The 23,798-nt window shown below is 46.9% G+C and overlaps 3 protein-coding genes across 3 annotated transcripts in view; 2 read left to right on the top strand and 1 right to left on the bottom strand.

The window, feature by feature from the left end:
• Positions 1-23,798, top strand: part of TLL2 (tolloid like 2) — a 145,436-nt gene that overhangs the window by 33,119 nt on the left and 88,519 nt on the right. Inside the window, 1 exon segment of the mRNA XM_050802867.1 lies at positions 675-785. Within this exon segment, the coding sequence (XP_050658824.1) occupies positions 675-785 (111 nt within the window).
• PGAM1 (phosphoglycerate mutase 1) overlaps positions 1-23,798 on the bottom strand; it is a 1,080,404-nt gene that overhangs the window by 996,313 nt on the left and 60,293 nt on the right. The window lies entirely within an intron of this gene.
• OPALIN (oligodendrocytic myelin paranodal and inner loop protein) overlaps positions 8,426-23,798 on the top strand; it is a 128,147-nt gene continuing 112,774 nt past the window's right edge. The window contains exon 1 of the mRNA XM_050802952.1: positions 8,426-8,435. The gene's annotated coding sequence lies outside the window, so the exon portion shown is untranslated. The remainder of the gene's footprint in view (positions 8,436-23,798) is intronic.

Raw genomic sequence — 23,798 nt, 5'->3', positions numbered from 1 at the left:
ACAGTGTTTTCATATTTTAATCCGTGCTACATATCCATCCTGATAAGCCACACTATGCTATACATCATCTTTACTCCAGAACATAGGGTGATCCCCATGAACCCAGATGAACCCCATCTAGAACACTGCTTGTCTTCTGGGACAGGGCAAAGAGGACGCAGTGAATCATGTACTAGATCTTAAAGCTTCTGCTCATACTGAATTAGAGCAGGCTGTGTGGCCAATCCTGACACCAATAGGGCAGGGAACTATAATGTTTTCCCAGGGAAGGGCAACAAAAATTATGGACAACAGTGTAATTTATCACATTATTCTTTTTCTTCTATATCCTGGGGACCATAAAGAAGAAAGAAGCAGTTGTCTTTTTGTGGTAGTTTTGCTCAGAGCTGCCTAGAGCGAGGACAAGACAGGTGACCTTTCAAAATACCTTGCAGACTAAGGATGTGGATTTTCATGGCGGTTGGCCCAGCCGCAGGGCTCTGATGCACAGAACTAATACCTGCTGTTCCTCTGCCTCCACCAGCCCTATCTCTTTGGCTCAAGGAGAAATTTTATTGGATGGGTTGTCTTTTCCAAAGTTTACTACCCAACACCCAATGCTCTTTGGGGCATTAGTGAATCCATTTTTCTTGACTTCCACCATAAATTCACCCACTTATGTGTTTTCTTCCCAGCTGTCTTTTGGGGAGACATTGCCTTAGATGAAGATGACTTGAAGCTCTTTCACATTGACAAAGTCAGAGACTGGACCAAGCAAACAGTGGGGGCAACTGGACACAGCACAGGTAGGTACTACATCCTCCCTTCTCCTGCCCTGACAGGAGGGACGAGGGACTCCAGCAGGGGGAGATGTGGACCACAAGTCATCGGTATTTGACCTGCTAGTCCAATGCCCCCCTATTTGTGGAAAATCAGAGGAGTCACTTCTCCTCCTCCACTGGAACCAGTGGAGCTGGGGCTTCCAAGTTTGCTGATTCTTCTAAGAAAATCTCCATTTGCCTCTTTATCAGAGGGTTCAGGCTGGAGCTTGGTGTTGGTTCTTAGGACTCTGGCCTCAGGATTCAGCACTTTCCAGATTGGAGAGTCAAGTGAAATGGAAACAGATAACCATAATACCTCATAGCAAGTGTGTGAGAAACCATGAGCAGTGGGAAGACAGAGAGTGAGTGGAGAAGCCTGCCTGGTGTCATGTGAATGGGCACTCGTGTGTGGTGTCTTGAAGGGTGAGGAGTCCTGTGTGGGAAAAAGGGCATTTCAGGTGGAATGAGAGCCTTTTGCAAAGGCAGGAAGTATGAGGGGACTCTATTTGAGGAACAGAGGTAAGGTGCAAGTCACTGGAGGGCAGCCCTTTGGGGTGGGCTGTGGCAGGAGATGCATCTGGAGAAGTTAGCTGGGGTGGACGGTGAAGGGCTTGTCTGTTGAGCTCATGAGCTTGGGCTTTGACCACTGGGCAGTAGGGGTTCTGATGAATAGGAGCATGACTGGCTCATCTTGAAATCAGGGGTGCCTGGGTGGAGGCCCCTCTCCCACTGCTCTTTGCAGCCCACCAGGTGCCGTTGGGGTGCTGGGTTTCTGGCTGGCTGCTTGGGCAGCCTCACTATGCCGATTACAGTGGGGATGGTGCTCGGGGGAGGGTTGTATCAGGCAGTTCCTCTCCCAGGCTGCTCATGTACGTGGTGACATCTAGGAAGATCTCTGGAACCTGGAGGGAGGTAGGTGGGCATGTGCCTGGGGCACCTCCTGCAGTTCATGAGGAACCCGAGCAGCTACAGGGACCTGCCTTCAAAGCTCCCTGCAGGGGTGGGTGGATGAGGGCTGACATTGCCAGGAGGCCACAGGGACCTATCGCCAGTGGCTGGGAGGAAGGTGGAGCAGTTATGTACTTTAGGGTTTCTTTTTGGTGTCTTGTTTCATGAGTGTCATTTCTTAGGATTTTTGAGGTCTTGTATAAGGTTTGAAAGTCTATTCACATTGTAAATGGAGTTTTCAATTATTTTTAATACCAATATATCCAGAACTTTACTTAAACGCTAACCAAGGGAAGCATCTTTGCATAATTCTACCACTCTGTCTAATCACACTTTTCTCCCCAGTTCTTACCTGGAGGCCTAGAGAAGCTGACCTGACTGTAACCTTGTGTGTGTAGTTAAAATATTTTTAAAACATTTTTGATGGTGTTACTTAAAAATAGTGAACTTCACGTATCTCAAACATACAGCAGGATGAACTTTTACATATGTACACACCCATGGGACTACCACCCAGACCAAGATAAGGAATATTCCAGACCCCAGAGACTCCACACACCCCTCCCAGTTAACACGCATCCCAAAGTAGCCACTGGTCTGACCTCTATCACCACAGATTCCTTTTACCTGCATGGAGTCGTACAGTCTGTATTACTCTGTGTCTGGTTTCTTTTAGGTGGCCTGTGACTGAAATTCACTCATGTTGTTGTGTTGCTCTTTTTCATTGTTGTGCAGTATTCTATTGTGTGAACGGACCCTGGTTTATTTGTTCTTCAGTTGACAGACATGTGGGCAGTTTGTGGTTTGGGTTATGATAAATAAAGCTGCTGCTGTCATTCTTAGACATAGTGTTTTGAAGAACACGAGCACTCATTTCCACTGGGCCTGTGCCCAGGAGTGGGGTCGCTGGGTCATAGGGCACACACAGTTCAGCTTTAGTAGGTACTGCTGGAGAGTCCTCCAAAGTGGTTGTACCACTTTAGGCTCTAAGTGGATGCGTACTCATTTAGAAGACAGGAGCAGTGTCTGGGCAGGATCCAGTAAGGCCTTTGAGTCTTGGTCTCCGCGGTTTGGGTCTCACTGAGTTGACGCCTGCCCACCATCAAGAATGCTCAGGGTTGCCTCTCTCAGCTCTCCTGCTGTCCTTGGGGGCCTAAGGTTGGCAGATGGGAGTGAGAGACCCCAAAGAGATGCGGGGCAGTGGCCAGCCACCACGCCAGCTGCGTGCCTAGCTCCTAGAGGGTTGTGTTGAGGGAAGGCTGCCTGAGGATGCTGCAGTGGAGGAAGCCCAGCAGCCCTGCCTTCTCCCTCATGCCACTTGCTCAAGGTGGACATGACCTAAGAACTCGGAGGCCTGTCTTCTCCCTTCTCTCCTGTGAGCTGATAGAGCTGATAGAGCATGGAGCTTACATCCTGCCTGGATTTAGATCCCCCAGAGTCTGGGCCAGGACCTTGTACCCAGAAGGTGCTGGCCAACATCACCAGAGAGGAGGTGGAGGCAGATGAAGATGGCAGACCCTGGAGCCGTCTCCCAGGGCCTTAGAGATCCAGAGCCTCAGCAGGGCTTTGCTCCCAGAAGGGTGGTGAGAGCGTTGACCGTGGTCACAGGCTTTGGGGTCAGACTGCCTGGGCTTGCATCCTTAAGCTGGGCCTCAGTTTCCCCATCTGTCAAATGCAAATAGCAATAATAGTTACCTCAGAATAATGCCGTGAGGATGAAAAGAAAGAATATGTGCAAAGTGCTTAGCACAGTGCCTGGCACATAACAAATGCTTATAAATTTCATCTGCTTCCTCCTCATTATTATTAATATTCGCAGAGAGAAGACTGACCTGGGAGGGTTTACGATTAAAGTGGAGAGTGGGGAGCTGGGCATGTCACCCCTGTGGTCCCAGCTACTTGAGAGGCTGAAGCAGGAGGATCACTTGAGCCTGGGAGGTCGAGGCTGCAGTGAGCAATATCACACCACTGCACTCCAGCCTGGGCGACAGAGTGAAACCTTGTCTCTAAAAAAATTAAAATTAAAATTAAAACAAGTGGAGAATGAGGGAAATTTGCTGGGTACGGAGGGAATGTGGGGGCTTAGGAATGAGGCCTTTGAAATACATAATACTTGGTGTTTCCTCCTTCCCAAGCTTGAAACACACTTTTCTAGTGTGTTTTTATGGCAAAGTGATTTTTATCCTGATCATTTTTCTCTGAGGGCCAATAGTACTTTGCATCTACCTAGAATAGTAGGAATAGTTATTTTATCGTCAGAATGGGAATAGTTTTTATTGTTTTTGTTGATTAAACTAGTGCTGCTTGTTGTTTAAAAAAAAAAAAAGTCCAATAGCTCATAATTGTATAAAGTGGAAAGTGAAAATCCCCTGTTATCTGAGCCCCAAAGATCCCTGGCATTACCAGTTTGCTGGATTCTTTCCAGACTTAATGTGCTCGGGCTGTGTGTGTGCATGTGTGTGTATGTGTGTGTATGTGTGTCTGTGTGTAACATAAAAGGGATTAGGGATTTTACTCAATGTGCTTTGGCGTTGTGTGTGTTTTTTACTTAACACTCTATCACGGACATCTTGTCATGCAGCACGTTGTGGTCTCTCTTATTTTAACGGCAGTAGTGGTCCAATGTGCAACTCTGCCGTGATTTACCTAACTAAGCCCTTATAGATAAATGTGAAGGTTGTTTCCCATTTTTTTTCTGTATTTTTTTTCCTCTTAGAAGAAACGTTTCTATGAATAACTTTCTGCATATATTTTTAAACATTTGTTTTAATTTTAAAAATCTTTAAAAAGGAATCACACCTTTACCCTCTTTTTCTACGTCCAAATGTGTGGGAAGATGTATTTTTAGATGCAAGTTAGTCTCATTTCCAAGCTTTGGTAAGTGCCTCTGTGTATTAGTCTATTTTCACCCTGCTGATAAAGCTGTACCCGAGACTGGGCAATTTACAAAAGAGAGAGGGTTAACTGGACTCACCGTTCCACATGGCTGGGGAGTCCTCATAACATGGCGGAAGGCAAGGAGGAACAAGTCACATCTTGTGTGGATGGGGGCAGGCAAGGAGAGCTTGTGTAGGGAAACTCCCGTTTTTAAAACCGTCAGATCTCGTGAGACCCATTTACCATTGCAAGAACAGCATGGGAAAGACCCGCCCTATAATTCAATCATCTCCCTTTGGGTCCCTCCCACAACACTTGGAATTACAGGAGCTACAAGATGAGATTTGGGTGGGGACACAGAGCCAAACTATGATTCTGTTTCTTTTGTTGGAGGGTAGGGAGAGGGCTCAAAGGGAGAGGTCTGAGGTCCCTGGAGGGGGACATGGGGGGAAGGGTCCAGAACCCTGCAGTGCAGCCCCAGAGGCCTCCTTTGCCTGTTTATTCTGTGATCTTGGAACTGCTTTTTCGGCTGCAGAAGGAAACCATGTCAGTTGCCCTAGAGGTAACCTAGGCAGCCTCATTTGCTAGATGTGCCCAAATTTAGTCAGTAGCAGAATCAGGACTAGAATCCAAGTTTCTCAACTCCAAGGTTGCTGTGTCTTCTACTTTACCAACCTGCCCGTCATATTGCCAGCTAGAGGAGCTGAGAACAAGAGTGCAGGTGGTCATTCCTTTGCTGTCACTTGGAAAGCAGGCTGCAGTCTTTCTGTGCCAATGGTGAGCCAAGACCTTATGCCTGGATTGGCTTAAGAGCGCACTTCGGGTACTGCAGTGTCCACAAAAAGTCACTGACAGCTTTGGGATTCACAGCAGGGAGCATGTCTTCTGTTCATTTGGGGCCATGAGCTGTGTCAATTTCATGCCAATTTGTCTCCCTGCCTCTAGTCTCTCTTATTCCATTCAGCTTCTAGCTTATCTTCCTGGCAACCTTGTGACCACTGTAGTGGGTCCTCCCAAAACCCATGTCTACCTGGAACCTCAGAATGTAATCTTATTTGCAAATAGAATCTTTGCAGATCTAATTAGTTAAGGATCTTGAGGTGAGATCATCCTGGATTTAGGGTGGATCCTAAATCCGCTGACTGATGTGCTTATAGGAAAAGAATAGGACACAGAGAGAAGGCCATGTGAAGACAGAGGCAGAGATTGAAGTGATGTAGCCACAAGCCAAGAACACCAGGGTTATCAGGAGCCACCACAAGCTAAGCAGAAACAAAGTTGGATTCTCCCTTCAAGTATTCCGGGAGAATGCTGCCAACACCTGGACTTCAGGCTTCTAGCCTCCAGGATTGTGAGAGAATAGAGTTCTGTTGTAAGCCACCCAGCTATAATTTGTATGGCAGTCCTAGGAAACTAATACAGCTGTGCTCTTTATAACCTTCAATAACTCCCCCTTGCTTATTAGAAACATTCCTTGGTCGGACTCTTAAGACCCTTCATGCTGTCCACAATCTGTCTATCCAACCTCTCTTCCCACTCCTGGTCCTCCAGCCAAATGCAATGATGTGTGCCTGTGCAGGCCCCCAGTTTCCTTCCTGACAGCCTCTGTTCTAGCTGTCCCCTCTGCTCAAAGTCCCCATTCTACACGTAAGGAAATGAAGGCCCCCAGAAAGGCTGGATGACCCATTCAAGCCTCTTTATCCATCTCTACCCAGCTGCATTCGTGACACCTCTTTACTCTGCACGCCTCCCAGCTTGGGGAGATCGCCTGGGTAGATGGTGCTGTTAAAATTGGCCTCATTTTGTGCTTGGGATGGAGAGAACTGCTCTTTCTCCCCCGTTCTCCGATGGGCCCATTCCCTTGCCATGGGGCTGCTGGAGGATATGGCAGCCGCATTTTGTATGTGTGGGGGGGCAAGGCAGCAAGAATGGATTCTTCAGGGAGAGAAAGTCCTTCTGTGTGCATTTTATTTGCAGTGAGAAGAATGGGAGTCCTGGGCAGGCATTGGCAAGCTGTTCTATGAATGGGGCCCTTGAATTAACATTGCAGAGTTTCCTAAAGCTGCTAATCGGATTAGCTGTGTAGTGAAGGAAGTACTTAGCGGGAGACACACACAGACATGCACACAGGCGCGCACAAACTTTCCGACCCTCTTGCACCCTCTTCGATGGGACAGTGGCCGAACCTGACAGCCCCATTCCTGGGTTCTTAGACACCTCTCCTGTTAGCCACGTGAGATGTGGAGGAGAAGCCTGTGTGACTGATGCTTTCAACTTTGTTTGTTTGTTTGTTCCCTTAAGAGTCCAGGAAGTCTGTGTTGGGCAAGTCCATCTTTGCAAATGTACCTGAAGAGGAAATCTGGATCTGATTTCTTGACGTTTGTAATGAGGACTTTGAAAGGGGAAATGGTTTTAATTACTTATTGGCTCGGATGGAAGTTGATGTTTCCCGCCTCATCTATTCTGAGCCACTGGGCCATGTCCATCTCTATTTAAGAAATCAACCTTACTCTAAATCCTCACTTCCTAAACACCTGCCATCTGTGTAGGATGTCTGCATAACCCCAACGGTTTGGGCATCGGGTTCAAGATAATACATTAGCAGGAGAGACTCTGAGACACGTCCCCTCTCTGGGCCCTGTCTCTGAATCATAGGGACGCTTTCTTTTTTTCATTTTATTTTATTTTTTGAGACAGAGTCTCTCTCTGTTGCCCAGGCTGGAATGCAGTGGCATGATCTCAGGTTCAAGTGATTCTCCTGCCTCAGGCTCTCGAGTAGCTGGGATTACAGGCGCCCACCACCATGCCCAGCTAATTTTTGTATTTTTAGTAGAGATGGAATTTCACCATGTTAGCCAGGCTGGTCTTGAACTCCTGATCTCAAGTGATTCACCCGCCTCAGCCTCCCAAAGTGCTGGGATTATAAGCGTGAGCCACCACGCCCAGCCTTGGATTCTTTCTTTACCCACAGACCCTTTGGTTCCTAGAGTTCCTTTCCGTATGCTGTCCATGACTTTGAGTGGCACACATTACTCTCACCTGGTCTCAGTGTTCCTATCTGATCAGGGGGGCTGATGGAACCACATTCTGACTTCCTTCAAGCCAGTTTGAGCTCTGGATTTGAGTGCTGGTGTTTCAGGCTAAAGAAAAGAGGGGAACCAAAGGCTATCAGGCATTACAGGGCCAAAGGTAGGTATTGAACACCAATGCATGCCCCAGAGAAACCCAATGTCCAGAATCAGAGAACTTGGATTTAGGGTTTCTGGGCTCTGCTTTCCAAGGTTTGAGGCTCTAAAAATAGATCCAACATGTTTCTGTTCCCAAAATATTTTTAACTTTGAATTTTTTTTTTTTTTTTTTTTTTGAGACAGGGTTTTGCTTCGTCACTCAGTCTGGGGTGCAGTGGTGCACTGAAGCCTCAACCTCCTGGGTTCCAACCATCCTCTCACCTCAGCCTCCTGAGTAGCTGGAACCACAGGCACATGCCACCGTGCCTGGCTGATTTTTGTATTTTTTGTGGAGACAAGGTGTCATGTTGTTTCCCAGGCTGGTCTTGAACTCCTGGGCTCAAGCAATCCTCCTGCCTCAGCCTCCCAAAGTATTGGGATTATAAGTGTGAACCACTGCACTCGGCCCAACTGTGAGGCTCTTGAGATAACTTATAGATGGGGCTGTGATTTTTCAGCCTCTACCCCTGTGGAAACATTCCCTAAGCTTTGTAGACATGGCTTCATCATTTCACTAGTTTTCTTTGTTGGGGTAGGAGTGCTACTGACTGCCGAGTGTCCAGATGAGAATGGATCAGTGGGGTGCTCCCTGTGATATCCTACAGAAGGGACGATGTCTCGATTTTGTGAATGAATGTCAGGCTGAACTCTTGCTGGGCCAGTTCATTGGATTCAAGTCTGTCTTCTCTCACATCATGCATTGCCAAGTGCCATCTCTGAGAAATCTCAGGGCCGCTGCTGCCAGGGCCACAGGTTTGGAAATCTGGAGAGTCACAGGGGCCCATCAGGGAGCTCTCTTATACATCCCTATCTTTCCACTGTCTCCTCAAAACCTAGGTGAGAAGTGGGTCCGGAGAAGAAGGTCCTGGTGGCTTCTTTTCTCTAAGTATGTTGTGCTTGACATTTTGAGATTCACAGACTCCTTTGAGAATCTGATGAACATTATGAACCTTCTCATAGGTAGACACACACACACACACACAGAGACACACACACACAATTGTGCTTGCAATTTTCAGATTGAGATCCATGGATCTCAAGTTACGAAATTCTGACCCCAGTCCTGTCTTTGGTGTGCCTCCCCACTGTTGGAGCTGTGCCCATGGGCCTCAGGACCTTGGAGGGCTGCCGTGCGGTAAGACATGGCTGTCGGAGCCCAGCAGGCCTGAGTTTGCGCCCCTGGCTATGTAGTGATTAGCTGTGGGACTTAGAGCAAATCATTCCTTATTTGTAAGATGGAATAATAATACCTGCGTCACAGCGGGGATTAAATAAGTGTGATAGGTAAAGCACTTATTTCAGGGTCTGACACCAAAAATAATAATGGTAATACCCACAGGGTTGGCCCTTTGCTGGCTCTCTTGTCTTCTCTTCTCTTCTCTCTGCGACCCCCAACTTCTGTCTGCCAAACCCCATGCTCCCTGAATGCCCAAGTCTCTTGGAGTTCTTCATTTTGGCGCTCTTCCGGAACCTGCAGGGGATTCTGGAGCTGGGCCTGCATCAGTATGCTCTATCACATGCTTGGATTTGGATTCCAGCCAGCACAAGGGAAATCTCTGAATCAATCTCCAACATAAAGACTTCGCAAGTGGCCGGACACGGTGGCTCACGCCTGTAATCCTAGCACTTTGGGAGGCAAAGGCGGGTGGATTGCTTGAGGTCAGGCGTTCCAGACCAGCCTGACCAACATAGTGAAACCCCATCTCTACTGAAAATACAAGAAAAATTAGCCAGGTGTGGTGGCACACACCTGTAATCCCAGCTACTTGGGAGGCTGAGGCAGGAGAATCACTAGAACACAGGAGGCAGAGGCTGCAGTGAGCCGAGATCGCACCACTGCACACCAACCTGGGCAACAGAGCAAGATTTCATCTCAAAAAAAAAAAAAGACTTCCCGAGTTGTCCTGAGCCACACTCTGGGGTCATCACAAAGTTGGCCTGAGAAGGATCTGAGAATGGATTCAGTGCTGATTCCTTTAGTAGTAACAATAAAAGAATGAGAACAACTACCATTTGTTGTGTCAATTATGGGCTAAATGCTTTATAGACATTTTATTTAATCTTCACACAACAGTTCTATGTGATAGGTACTATTAGTACGTGTAGGTGTGGAAATGAATTTTCAGAGAGGTAAGTAAGCTGTTGGTGAGCACACAGCTAATCATTGGCAGAGCCAAGATTAGGACTTTAGTCTTTGAAGTGTCAGAGGTCCGCTTTTAGCTCCTACACTCCATTGCTTCTGGAAACAGCCACTGGCATCACTTCTGACCCTGTTTCCTTGAGCTGCTGAAGACTTAGGCTCTCCATCACTCCCCTTGAGAGGTGCTGGGGTGTACAAGATGTGTTCTGCAGGCTTAGGGAGGCTAAACCTCATCCTGCCTGCTATTATTTATTCAGCATCTGCCCGACCCATCAACCAGACTGTCAACAGCAGTGACAGTCTGGCCCTTCTTCTTTTGTTCCAGCATCAGGCTGGGTACATCAGTGGTGCCAGACAAACACGTGTGAACTGTGGATGGGGCCAGGAGGCTCAAGACTGCCTGATGGCCTCGCCTGCTCTCCTGCTCCCCCATGAGGCTGTCAGGGGTAGGATGGATTGTTTGAATCTGTGATGCCTCCCACCCCCTGCTGGGGATGGGTACCAGCAGCAAGAGAAATTCTCAGGCTCAGGAATGGAGCTGGGCAGGCCCACCTCACCTTGCAGGGAGTGTCTGGAAAGGACACCCTTTAGCCACGTGGTCATTAGCTTCTCTTTACAGGACCCTTTGTACAGATTCTCAGATGGAAAATGTGGTCCTTATGTCTGCAAGCCAGGGAGAGCTTGCTAGGGTCCCCAAGCACTTTCAGCCTTTCTTTCTCAGACCTTTGGGAGTGTCCAGCTCATCGTCACCCTGCCCCGCCCACAAGACTTCTTGGCTCCCACAGGTCAGAACTTGATCTTCACATGACGCCCTCCTAGCCTGTCATTCCCCACACTCTTCCCTGGGATTGACCCCACAGCTCTGCTGCCTCTCTGATGCCAATTTCATGATTATGATTGCTTTCTCTCTGTCTCTCCTTCCTTCATGTAAAATATGCTAATTGAGGACCTCTTTTGTGCTCAGCACCAAGGATACAGCAGTAACCGCTTTTTCTCCCACCATTAAGGAGATTGTGTTTTTAAGATGGGAGTGATGATTGTCGTGCTCTGGGGGCACTGGAGGGTGGGATCCGGGATGAAAGCCCCACTGGGGTGGGGGAGCCACTGCCCTCCCAAGGCAGGCAGAACCCACACCTACAAGAAAGGCCCCAGGTGAGCTGTCACCCGGGCAGGAGGCTGGTGGTGGGGGTCCGGCCTGGGCGCACAGGGCCCCACCAGAGGCAGAGCAGAGGTACAGGCACAGGGAGGCTGGGGTGTGTGGGCCAGAGACCCAGGCAAATCCCATCAGAGAGGCTGTAAGCAGGCTTCTTCTTCCATGCTGGGAGCTCAGAAGAACAAGGCAAGAGCCACTGGTTCTTGTAGGAAATAAGGATTAGGGAGGAAAGCAGAGAGCTGGCCTGAGAGAATAAGATGGCAGCAAGAGTTAGAAATAACACAGAAATCCACAAGTCAAAATCGGAGCCCAGGTCAGAGTCAGACTGGAGGGAAGGGTGGTGTGCTGCTGAGACTCTCGTGTGTTGAGTCCAAACCCCTGAAATCCCTCTGACAGAGGACAGGGCTGGCCTGAGAGCCAGGGCTGGGCTCAGCCTGCAGAGAGCAATCAGCAGGTGCTAGCTGGAAAGGAGGGGGATGTCAGCACAGGAATCAGGCGCAGCCTGGCAGTTATTCCACCCATAAAGTTTTGAATTTAGTAAGATGATTTGAGATGATAAGGAGGCATCTGATAACGTGCACATCTGCTCTTGGGGAAGGAAAAAGAATGCAGCATAAGGAGTTGATCATCTCATCCTCCAGGGCCTCATTCAGGGGCTGACTTATACCTTGGATTGAAGCCAGAGTTCAGTGAGAACTTGAAGTGTTTGGAAAAGCAAATTCACCTTTAAGTTAATTTTTATCATGAGCGCGTTTGTCAGGATTTGGAGAAGCTGGGCTGGGAGTCCACCTGGGGCCACGGTGGGGTGCAGGGCTAGGTGGGGCAGGGGTGGTGCCTCCTCTTGAGTGTCCATCCAGGGAGTGGGCATCCTCATGGGCCATGAATCTGAGAGCCTGAATCAAAACTTGGAGACGAGCTTAAGAAATTTGGGACAAACAAGAGTTTAGTACCTGACGTTCTAACCAAGGCTCTTTTAGTTGTGAGATACAGAATCCCACTCAAGATAGCTCAAATAGAAGAGCGTCTTTTAAGAGTATATTCTCAGCTGGGTGCAGTGGCTCATGCCTGTAATCCCAGCACTTTGGGAGGCTGAGGCGGGTGGATCACGAGGTCAGGAGATCAAGACCATCCTGGCTAACATGGTGAAACCCCGTCTCTACTAAAAATACAAAAAATTAGCCGGGCGTGATGGCGGGTGCCTGTAATCCCAGCTACTCGGGAGGCTGAGGCAGGAGAATGGTGTAATCCGGGAGGCAGAGCTTGCAGTGAGCTGAGATTGTGCCACTGCACTCCAGCCTGCGCGACAGAGTGAGACTCCATCTCCCAAAAAAAAAAAAAAAAAAAAAAAGTATATTCTCATGGCCCTCTAAAAACAGAGTAGAATTGGCCTCTTGGGGACTGGACTAGGAATTGGAGAGAAAGGAGCAAGGCTGATCTCTCTTCTTAGGGGCCACGAAGTACCTCTCATTTTTGTTTTGTCTCCTCTTCTTGCACCTGTCCCCCATGGCCAGCCTGCTGGAGCCCCATCATGATTCCTCGGCTGCAGTGTCCCCTACTGAATGCCTCCGGCAGCTACCTGTGTAAGGCACTGTGGGAGTTCTGAGAATGGAAGAGATCTCTAAGGGAGGGGGTTATAAAATGAGCCAAGCAGAAGGCTGACAAGGAGTGCTGGGGAGGGAGGATGTGGAAATGAAGTAATAATGAGAACAGATGGTAGCTCCACATCTGTGGCCCAAGAGAATGAATGAATGAAGGAGAAGCTTCTGGTTTGGGGAGATGATGGGCGAGTGAACTGACCCCCAGGGGTAGCCCAGCTTCCTTTTGAGTTCACCTGGTTTTAAGGACCAAGCCTGGGAGTACCACCCCCACATGGCCATTTATAATGCCGTTGTCATGGGAAAATACTTTGAGTTCTCACCAGCCATCTTAATACATGGAACTTGGGGACACAGTCTCGTGAGTGCTGGGGATCACGTGTATCATATGTATCGGTTGAGGATTCAGTCTTTGGCTTCTCAGCTTTGATCAATAGAAAGACTGTGTCTCAGCCTCTCAAGCATCCCTCTTTTGGTTTTTCTTAATCTGATTCCACTCTTCCTTTTTTTAGCTGTGTATATATTTTTGTTTGTATTTATTGAATGGAATTCTGTGTTTCTTGTTCTTAAATAGTAGTTGATATCTAAAGCAGAACGAAATGAAATAAACCCTACTAAAGGCTTTTTAGTTATGTAGCCTCCAATATATTTTTCCAGTATAGTGTCATATATAGAAAAAATGTTTCCACCATGACTTATAAGAACATTGTGGTGAATTCTTTTTGACAAAATAAAGGATCTTTTATGGCCAGGCATGGTGGCTCACAGCTGTAATCACTTTGGGAGGCTGAGGCAGAAGGATCACTTGAGTCCAGGAGTTTGAGACCAGTCTGGGAGCATAGCAAGACTCTGTCTCGACAAAAAGTAAAAGTAAAAGTCAATAGCCAGGTGTGGTGGCATATACCTGTAATTCCAGCTACTTGGGAGGCTGAGGTGGGAGGATTGCTTGAGCCCGGGATTTCCAGGCTATGGTGAGCTATGATTGTGCTTGAGCCCGGGATTTCCAGGCTATGGTGAGCCACTGCTCTGCAGCCTGGGTGACAGAGCAAGACCCTGTTTCTTAAAAAGAAAAAAAAAAAAACCTCCCCCAAATCCCTAAATTTTTAAACTTAGCATCTTAGTTTTTGTAAAGCTATATGTATTTGCTCTTGTATTTCCTAGCCTCTTTTTAGATGGGTCTACTTTGTTACAGCTGGAAACTGACCTTTCTTGCAAATGCATTTGCTACTCAAACATGTTCTTACTGGGCATGACGATGAACTAATTTTTTATAAAACCAGTGCCACCATTCTTAGAGTTACCTATGACATGACAGACCTTGAAGATGTTACTTCACCTTGGGGGACCTCGGTTTCCTCATCTATAAAATGGAGTGCTGGACTCTAAGCTTCCCGAGGTCCAAGATGAGTCCTTGGGTTCCTTTGCCAAATTCCCTGAGTGTAATGGGGACTGAATACATGGTGTCTGCTGCATGCATTACTGATTAGATAACCACAGTGTCTTGGTTCTCCTTCCTTTGATGCCTCGTGGAAGTTCAGAATAGTCTGCTGAGATCATATCTAACCAGAAGCCTTGCAGAGACCCACTAGTGGGCTCCCAGAGGTGTTGGCAGTGATGTGGCTGTGAGCTTCCTTTATCCCTTCTTAGAAAACAACAGACAACAGTGGGCTGGAGAGAGGAGGTGCAGAAAGACCAGGCTGCCTGCATGAGGGGTATGAAACTGAGCACCCGACAAGTGGGTCCGGCCATGAGGGCTGAGGACACAGCCTGAGGAGCCTCAGTGGGACCCTGCTGATGTGAGTCTGGGATGAGGCTCCCCTTCCTGGTACCCAGTGCATGATGGCCCAGACAAAGCTGCATTTCTGCTGGAGCTGTTTATACCAAGGTCTGTCGGTCATTATTTCTGTGGTTTCCAAGGAGATCCAGAGAGAGAAGGTGATGGTGGTGAAGTTGCCATTGGAATCTTCTTCTGTGTTCTGGTCATCCTATTTCTCTTTGGTCCTCTTTAAGGAGCCTTGTTTGCCCACAAACACTGAGGAAAGGCCCAGCTGGCCTTGGCTCTGAGCCGGTGGACTTGGTCCCACCCACCTCTAGCTCCCGCCGCTCCTTGCTTTCTGCTTCCCAGGTTCTCTGTCTCCTCTTTCATCCCTGGACCTTGGCTGCCATTGCCCAAGGACTCCCCCTCTCCTCTGACATTGGCATCACCTATAGGCATGACTTTCCCATTCACCTTCAAGTGAGAGGTCCTGCGTGGTCAGCTTGCCAGCCAAATCTCGTCTGCAGATGTGTTTTGTTTGTTTTGTAGTGCTTGCATCTTTCTAATTTACTGCCAACATTTAAAAATCAGATTTCTCATAAAAATCCAGAACTCTGGCTTCTCCTGAAAAGCGGGAACATTTGGCCACACTGGTCCAGTAATCCCACATGGCAACAATCAACAGAGTTGCATAACAACGGCTTGCACTCTATGGTGAGCCGAAGTCCCCACCACTCCCTATTCATCTTCACACCCAACCCCGTTCACTCCCATGCTCCCTGCTGCCTCTCCCCCTGCCAACTCTAGGTATTTGAGTGTGTATACTGGGCTAGTGGGTAAGAGACACCACCTTGGGTCCTAATTCAGGTCCCATGACATTGGTCAAGGCCGCTTTTCCCTTCTTCATTAAAGGAGGAGGATCCTAGAGCTTCAGCTATTGCCGGGTAGTCTGGAAGAAGATCCTTCTTCTGGAGCTTCTTTTCTTCCTTTTCTTGAGGGTTCAGTCTCTGTAACCTGTTGTAATACAGATGCTCATGTCCTGGGCACTGGATGGCACTGGGGTAGGATGGGACACAGAAAAGACAAACAGAGCACACTCAGTGTTTTGCATGGGATGGTTTATGGCCCTGCACGTGTGCTAGCATCAGACAGATTCTTCCTGCCCCAGTCAATTAGTGAGGGGGGACCACGTTAGTAGGTATTAACTTCTCTAAAACAAAGAGACCATTGCATTTTACTGACAAATGCCATCCCCCAAGAAAGCACTGGTTACCTTAACCTCAATTTACCGACATTCTCTCTTAAAGTTAAGGTCACTGCTCTGCAGTTCTTCTTGAACAGAGCCGACATCTGTCCCACAAAGGTCAAGGACAGGGGGTGGAGTTCCTTGCTACTCTTTCTGCCTCTCTCCTCCAGTTCCCCGAGACAGGGCTGGAGTTGGTCTCTTCCTTTCTTTGACCTCCTGAGTTCCTTGCTACTCTTCCTATGACCTAATGAGTCTGGCTTGCCTTCTGAGACGTCTGTAAATCTTCATTGGATCTATTGCATTTATGCAAAGACCATGTGATAAAATCCTAAGACTTTTTTGTAAGGACAAATCAGGTAGTGAGAAAGACTTAATCACTGAGTGTAGGCAACCCTTTCTGCTTTTCAGAGCTCAGATTTAAATTCAGTGTTCAGTCCTCAAACTGTATTAACTTTATTTTGGGGTATATTTATTTGCATTTCTGTTTACATTTAAGAATTTTTTATTTCTATTTGAAAACATGTGTTATGGATATGTCTTCTCTTAAAAGGAATTGCAAGCCTGTTTGAAAGCAGGTGATGTAGACACTATTGATACAGAAACAGTATCATGTTAAGTGCTGTGCAAGTCCCTTGGTGGAATACACCATTTCTGCCTCCAGGGAGCTTACAGTTGTTGGATTAATTGCCATCTTACCACTCTGCTTCCTGCCCCAGGCTTGCCTGTGCTAAGTGAGCAATCCATCCCTGCCTGCATTGCTGCCGCTCACAAGGCCAACATTCTAGGGTGTCGGGGAGCTGGAGTTGTGACAGCCACAGGTTGAATCTTTCCATGTTCTGGCAGGTGTTTCTTCTTCTTCTCCTTCACCTTCTCCTTCTTCTTCTTCCTCCTTTTCCTCTTCCTCTTCCTCTCCTTCTCCTTCTCCTTCTTCTCCTCCTCCTCCTCCTTCTTCTCCTTCTCCTTCTCCTTCTCCTTCTCCTTCTCCTCCTCCTCCTCCTCCTCCTCCTCCTCCTCCTCCTCCTCCTCCTTCTTCTTCTTCTTCTTCTTCTTCTTCTTCTTCTTCTTCTTCTTCTTCTTCTTCTTCTTCTTCTTCTTCTTCTTCTTCTTCCTCCTCTTCCTCTTCTTCTCCTTCTTCTTCTTCCTCCTTTTCCTCTTCCTCTTCTTCTCCTTCTCCTTCTCCTTCTCCTTCTTCTTCTTCTTCTTCTTCTTCTTCTTCTTCTTCTTCTTCTTCTTCTTCTTCTTCTTCTTCTTCTTCTTCTTCTTCTTCTTCTTCCTCCTCCTCCTCCTCTTCCTCCTCTTCTTCTCCTTCTTCTTCTCCTTCTTCCTCTTCTTCTTCTTCTTCCTCCTCCTCCTCTTCCTCCTCTTCTTCTCCTTCTTCTTCTCCTTCTTCTTCTTCTTCTTCTTCTTCTTCTTCTTCTTCTTCTTCTTCTTCTTCTTCTTCTTCTTCTTCTTCTTCTTCTTCTTCTTCTTCTTCCTCCTCCTCTTCTTCTCCTTCTTCTTCTTCCTCCTTTTCCTCTTCCTCTTCCTCTCCTTCTCCTTCTCCTTCTCCTTCTCCTTCTCCTTCTCCTTCTCCTCCTCCTCCTCCTCCTCCTCCTCCTCCTCCTCCTCCTCCTCCTCCTCCTCCTCCTCCTCCTCCTCCTCCTCCTCCTTCTTCTTCTTCTTCTTCTTTCTTCTTCTTCTTCTTCTTCTTCTTCTTCTTCTCCTCCTCCTCCTCCTCCTCCTCCTTCTCATTCTCCTCCTTCTCCCTCTCCCTCTCCCTCTCCCTCTCCCTCCTCCTCCTCCTCCTCCCTCTCCTTCTTCCTCTTCCTCCCCTTCTCCTTCTCCTTCTCCCTGTCCCTCTCCCACTCCCTCTCCCACTCCCTCTCCCACTCCCTCTTCTTCTCCCCCTCCTCCTCCTTCCTCTTCCTCTCCTTCTTCCTCTCCCTCTCCCTCTCCTTCTCCTTCTCCTTCTCCTTCTTCTCCTTCTCCTTCTTCCTCTCCTTCCTCTCCTTCTCCTTATTTATTTATTTATTTTTGAGTTGGAATCTGGCTGTCACCCAGGCTGGAGTGCAGTGGCACAATCTCGGCTCACTGCAAACTTCATCTCCGGGATCACATGATTCTCTTGTTCCAGCTTCCCAAGTAGCTGGGATTACAGGTGCCTACCACCACACCTGGCTAATTTTTGTATTTTTAGTGCAGATGGGGCTTCACAGTGTTGGCCAGGCTGGTCTCGAACTCCTGACTCAAGCAATCCTCGTGCCTTGGCCTCCCAAAGTGTTGGGATTACAGGTGTCAGCCACCGTACCTGGCCTGTTCCGGCAGCTTCTACAGAAAAGGTCTCCATTCAGCAGGCTCTGGGCTCCTGCCTCAAAGCTCTGGGCTCCTCTAGTGCCCTGACAGAGGGCTTGGGTGTTTTGTTCCTCTCTTCATTTCTTTCTTTGAGTTCCTGGTTGGCTCTGGGTCCTGATCTCCACTTCACTGCCCCGGTTCAGCCCTGACAGAACTCAGTTCTGCTGCCCTGGCTAGTCCACTTATTAGTAGATGACTGTTTTCCATCTATTAGTTTTAACTCATTTGGTCAAACTGACAAACTAATGAGGCCAGGTGACAGGTTCACTTCCCACGTGGGGCTGTGAGCTGTGTCTGCCCTGCTAGATGGCATCCTGTATGTGTAGACTAGCTTCTGAGGGAGCTGGGTGCACTGGTGGCTCAGCATGCACTTGCCACAACCACTGAGCCTGGCAAAGGCATTTTACATTTGGGTGGTGCTTGAAGCCCCCTCACAACTCTAATTTGTGTCAGTTGTGGAACTAAACAGGCTCCTTCTGCCCTTTCACAGTTGAGGACATGGAGACCCAGAGGAGTCCTTGGCTTGCCTGAGGTCCCGAAGTCTGGTCCATCATGCTGGGAAAACACAGGTCACGAACCTCAGCTTCAGGTTCTTTCCAACGCCTGACTACCTGCTGCTGATGGGCTAAGACTGGCCCCTTTCTCAGGGGCTCTCCTTTATTACTCTGAAGTGAACATTGGGTCGTAAGAGCTGGCTTCATTTGCTGAGTTCGTTTGCTTTCCTGCTCTGATGCAGTGGGAAGCTGCAGGCTCAATGCCTCAGATGCCATGGCCACAATGAGCACATCAGTGCTGGCTTCGGGAACCACATGGGGGTCCTTGGACCCACCAAATCGAACGCCTCTCCCTTCTGTCTTCTCTAGTGAGGTACAGTTGATCTTCACAGATTTCATATTCAGGAATTTGCCTATTGCAAACATGTATTTGTAACCCTAAAAATCAATATTCATGGCACTTTTTGGTTATTCACAGACATGTGCAAAGCAATACAAAATCTGAGTCTCCCAATTTGCATGTTCCCAGCTGAGTCTGGATGATCTGCCTTCTTCTTTCAACTCACATACTGTAAACAAGTGTCCTTCTTCTGCTATATTTAGTGCCATATTTTAAGCATTTTTGTGCTTTTTGTTGGTGATTTTGCTATTTAGCATGGCCCCCAAGTGTAGTGCTGAAGTGCTGACTAGCGGTGTTCCTAATTGCAAGACGGCTGTGATGTGCCTTATGGAGAAAGTCCCTCGGTTAGATAAATTTCATTCAGGCATGAGTTATAAATACAGTGCTCTTGGCTGGAAATCCAAGGTTAATGACCTAATGATAGATATTAAATTAGATGTCTTTAAACAGAAACACACATAAAACAAGGTTATATATCTATCGGTTGATGAAAATGTTGTGACCAGTGTAGTATAGAGTACTATATGTTGTGCAGTATATAGTAGACAGTACTATATTTTATACTAGATTTTATATTGATCCCCTGGGAGCAGTGGTTAGGTGTTCACTAGTTCAGTGAACTTGGACTTCCCAGCCTCCAGAACTATGAGAAATCAATTTCTGTCATTCATCAGCCACTGATCTTTATTCACAGCAACTTTAGAGAACATAACTACTGCAAGTAACAATAATTGATAGTGTCTTATTTCTGCAGGACAAAAGTACCTCACTGAATATTCTGCACTGTCTGGAGGTTTTCATTCTCCATCTCTGCTCCTATTACAACACTAGGGGAAGGAGCAATGAGGCAAAGGGCTGGGCAGGGAGGCAGACCCTCTCAGCTGTGCTAAACACCACAGTGACCACAGGCCAAGGACTTTACCTCACTGAGCCTCAGTCTCCTCATTTGTAAAATGGGGATAATAATAACTTACAGATAATAATACCTCACAATAACAATGGCCCACACAGATGCAGTGAGAATTAACTGAGATAATATATGCAAGTACTGGTCAATCCAGTTCAGTCCATTTCACCTGGATGTATTTTGTCTGCTGTGAACACTGTGTGGGTGGAGATGCAGAGGATGTTGCTCCAGTTCTTAAGAAGTAGAGCATCTCATAGAGGTGATAGATGGGGTCACAGAGAATTATACTCTGGGCCTGATATGGTGAGCATCAGGAGCTCCTTGGGGGTGATGACTGTATCTGATTTGCTTTTGTCTGTCTGGCACCTGGGATGGTGGCTGGCACAGAGAGATGCCCTATAGAAGTTTGTCAAATGAGGGAATTAATGCATGAGCACAAGGCCATGGAAGAGATGTAAAAGAAGCACAGAGGACAGAGATGGCTTCATGGAAGAGATTGAGGTGGACCTTGAAGGATTTTCATCAGGGTTGCAGTGCAGGAGGGTCATTGCAGGTGGAGGGCAGAGGCTGAACAAAGGCATGGAGGTGAGAACCTGGCAGTGAGAACTGAGCAGCACAGGAAGTGTAGAGTCCAGAGTGGTTGGCAGGAGGGTGGGACATGGGAGTTGGGGAGAGAAAGTGGAAAAGCATGCTGGGATCAGACTCAGGCAGAGCCTGGGTCGAGGCCTTGTGCCTCCCCTCTGTAGGTTGCCCTCATCTCCACTTCCATGTATGGAAGGTCTTTGCCACTCCCCTCCTGCCTTTCCATCCAGATCAGTCAACCCTTCTCCAGGCAGCCTCTGGATGCCCACATTGCTTCCTCTTTCTCCCACACTGGACCACAGGCTCTGCCTGAGGTATGTGAATTCTCATGTATCAGTGCATTCCCAGTGCCTGGTCCCGCAATGGGCACATTTTAGATGCATAACAAACTTGGTGAATAAAATGACTGCACACACAATGAAAAGTCTACTTTTGCCAGACTCTTCATGATTGAGCCACACCATTAAATTTTTTATTTTGATAATTTAACAGCTGGAAAGTGGTACCTTGTTTTTGCTTTTATCTTCATTTCCCAAGGCTAAATGTCTTCTACATGATTATCTACTCTCTTAGTTGGCTAGGGCTGCCATAACAGAATGTCATAGACTGGGTGACTGATAAATGACAGAAATTGATTTCTCACAGTTCTGGAGGCTGGGAAGTCCAAGATCAAGGTGCTGACAGGTTCAGTGTCTGGGGAGCGCCTGCTTCCTGGTTCATAGATGGTATCTTCTTGTGGTACCATGGCAGAAGGGATGAGAGAGTTCTCTGGGGTCTCTTTTATAAGGGCACTGTATTAGTCTGTTCTCACATTGCTATAAGGAACCAACTGAGACTGGGTGATTTATGAAGAAAAGAGGTTTAATTGACTCATAGTTCCATAGGCTGTATAGGAAGTATGGCTGAGGAGTCCTCAGGAAACTTATAAGGAAGGCAAAGAGAAAACAGGCACATCTTCACTTGGTGGCAGGAGAGAGCGAAAGAAGGCAGAAGTGCTACACACTTTTAAACAACCAGATCTTGTGAGAACTCACTCACTATCATGAGAACAGCAGGGGGGAAGTTTGCCCTCATGACCCAATCACCCCCACCCGGCCCTTCCTCCAACACTGGACATTATAATTTGACATGAGATTTGGGAAGGGACACAAAGCCAAAACATATCAGGCATGAGCCCATTCATGAGGACTGATCCCTCGTGACCTCTCAAAGGTCCCATCTCCAGATACCAACACATTGGAGGGTTACAATTTCAACATATGAATTTTGAGGGGGCACAAAAACATTCAGTCTATATATAGCATCTACTAAATTAGAATTTATTCTGTGACATGTTTGCCAATTTCCCCTGTACATGTGTCTATTGGATACAAAGTTTTTCTCCTTGATTTGCATGGGCAAATTATATAATATGGATAGTAACCATTTATTATCTTCAATGCAGATATTTTCCCTTGTATGAGTGGTTTGTTTTCATTTTGGGAAATTACTCAACACATAAAAAGGTTTTGAAATATTCTACAAACTTTTAAGGCTTTTGAAATTAAATATGTCAAACCAAATTTTCTTAAACTTCTAAACTTAAAAAATTATTCATACTGTAGCTTTGGGAAATAACTTATTTTTTGGTAGGGTTTTTCCATATGGTTTGTTTGTACTTGAAATTTCTTTCTTATACTTTCAATCCATTTGGGTTTTATTTTGGGATAGGATTGATACCCCCCCAGTTTCTAAATAATAATCTCAATACCATCTATTTCATATTTTACCTATGTCTGTGATGTCTCCTCTATCACATGTGTGTTTTTGTTTTGTTTTGCTTTGAGACAGAGTCTTGCTCTGTTGCCTAGGCAGGAGTGCAGTGGTGTGATTTCCACTCACTGCAAGCTCCACCTCCCTGGTTCACACCATTCTCCTGCTTCAGCGTCCCAAGTAGCTGGTACTACAGGCACCTGCCACCACGCCCAGCTAATTTTTTTTGTATTTTTGGTAGAGATGGGGTTTCACCATGTTCGCCAGGATGGTCTCGATCTCCTGACCTTGTGATCCACCCGCCTCGGCCTCCCAAAGTGCTGGGATTACAGGCATGAGCCACTGCGCCCAGGCCCCACAGTGTGTTTTTATATATAGGGTTAGCATTTATCTCCAGCCATCCATGTGTCTTTTCATTTTAGCTGCTATATATATATATATATATATTTTTTTTTTTTTTTTAATTTTTAATTTTTAATTTTTTTTGAGACAGGATCTTGCTCTGTCACTCAGGCTGGAGTGAAGTGGCATAATTTTGGCTCGCTGCAACCTCCACCTCACAGATTCAAGTGATTCTTCTTTGCCTCAGCCTCCTGAGTAGCTGGGATTACAGGGGTGTGCCACCACGCCCAGCTGATTTTTGTATTTTCAGTGAAGACGGGGTTTCATTGTGTTGGCCAGACTGGCCTCAAACTCCTGATCTCAAGTGAGCCACCTGCCTTGACCTCCCAAAGTTCTGGGATTACAGGTGTGAGCCACTGTGCCCGGCCTTGTATGTTTTAATATTTGGTGGGTACATCCTTCTTCATTGCCCTTGCTCTTGATTTTTTGAAATTTCTTGAAGAGTCTCACTATTTATTCTTCTTGAGGAATTTAAGGAACACTTTCTACAAAAACATGAGAGGATTCCAGCAAAATCCTCTTAGAATGTAGGTCATGATTGCATTAAACCCATAACTTCATTTGGGGAAAATGACACATTCATAGCATTTACCCCTTCCATTGAGCATGGAATCTCTCTCTGTTATTTATTTATCATTTTCATAAATTGCAATAAAAATGCATAATTCTCCTCTTGCAGTTATACACATTTCCTACTAAAGTTATTCCAAGTCTCTTATGTTGATCACTCTGACTGGGCTCTCTTTTTTCCTTGTTTTTTTCTTTGTTTTTAAATTTTTTTGCAGAGACGAGGGTCTTGCAATGTTGCTCAGGCTGGTGTTGAACTCTTGGCCTCAAGTAATCCTCCCACCTTGACCTCCCAAAATGCTGGAATTATAGGTGTGAGCCACCGCTCCTGGCTAAATTTTCGTTTCTATTGACAGATTTCTTTTTTCTTTTTTATTCTTTGACAGAATCTTGCTGTGTTGCCCAGGCTGGAGTGCCGTAACATGATTTCGGCTCACTGCAACCTCTGCCTCCTGGGTTCAAGCAATTCTGCCACCTCAGACTCCCTAGTAGCTGGGACTACAGGTGTGTGCCACCACGCCTGGCTATATGCTTTTTTGTTGTTGTTGTTTTAGACTAAGTCTCACTCTTGTTCCTCAGGCTGGAGTGCAATGCTGCGATCTCGACTCGCTGCAACCTCCT

Source organism: Macaca thibetana, chromosome 9 (assembly GCF_024542745.1).
Source record: "Macaca thibetana thibetana isolate TM-01 chromosome 9, ASM2454274v1, whole genome shotgun sequence".
Taxonomy (NCBI): domain Eukaryota; kingdom Metazoa; phylum Chordata; class Mammalia; order Primates; family Cercopithecidae; genus Macaca; species Macaca thibetana.
This window is presented reverse-complemented; position numbering and strand designations above follow the sequence as displayed.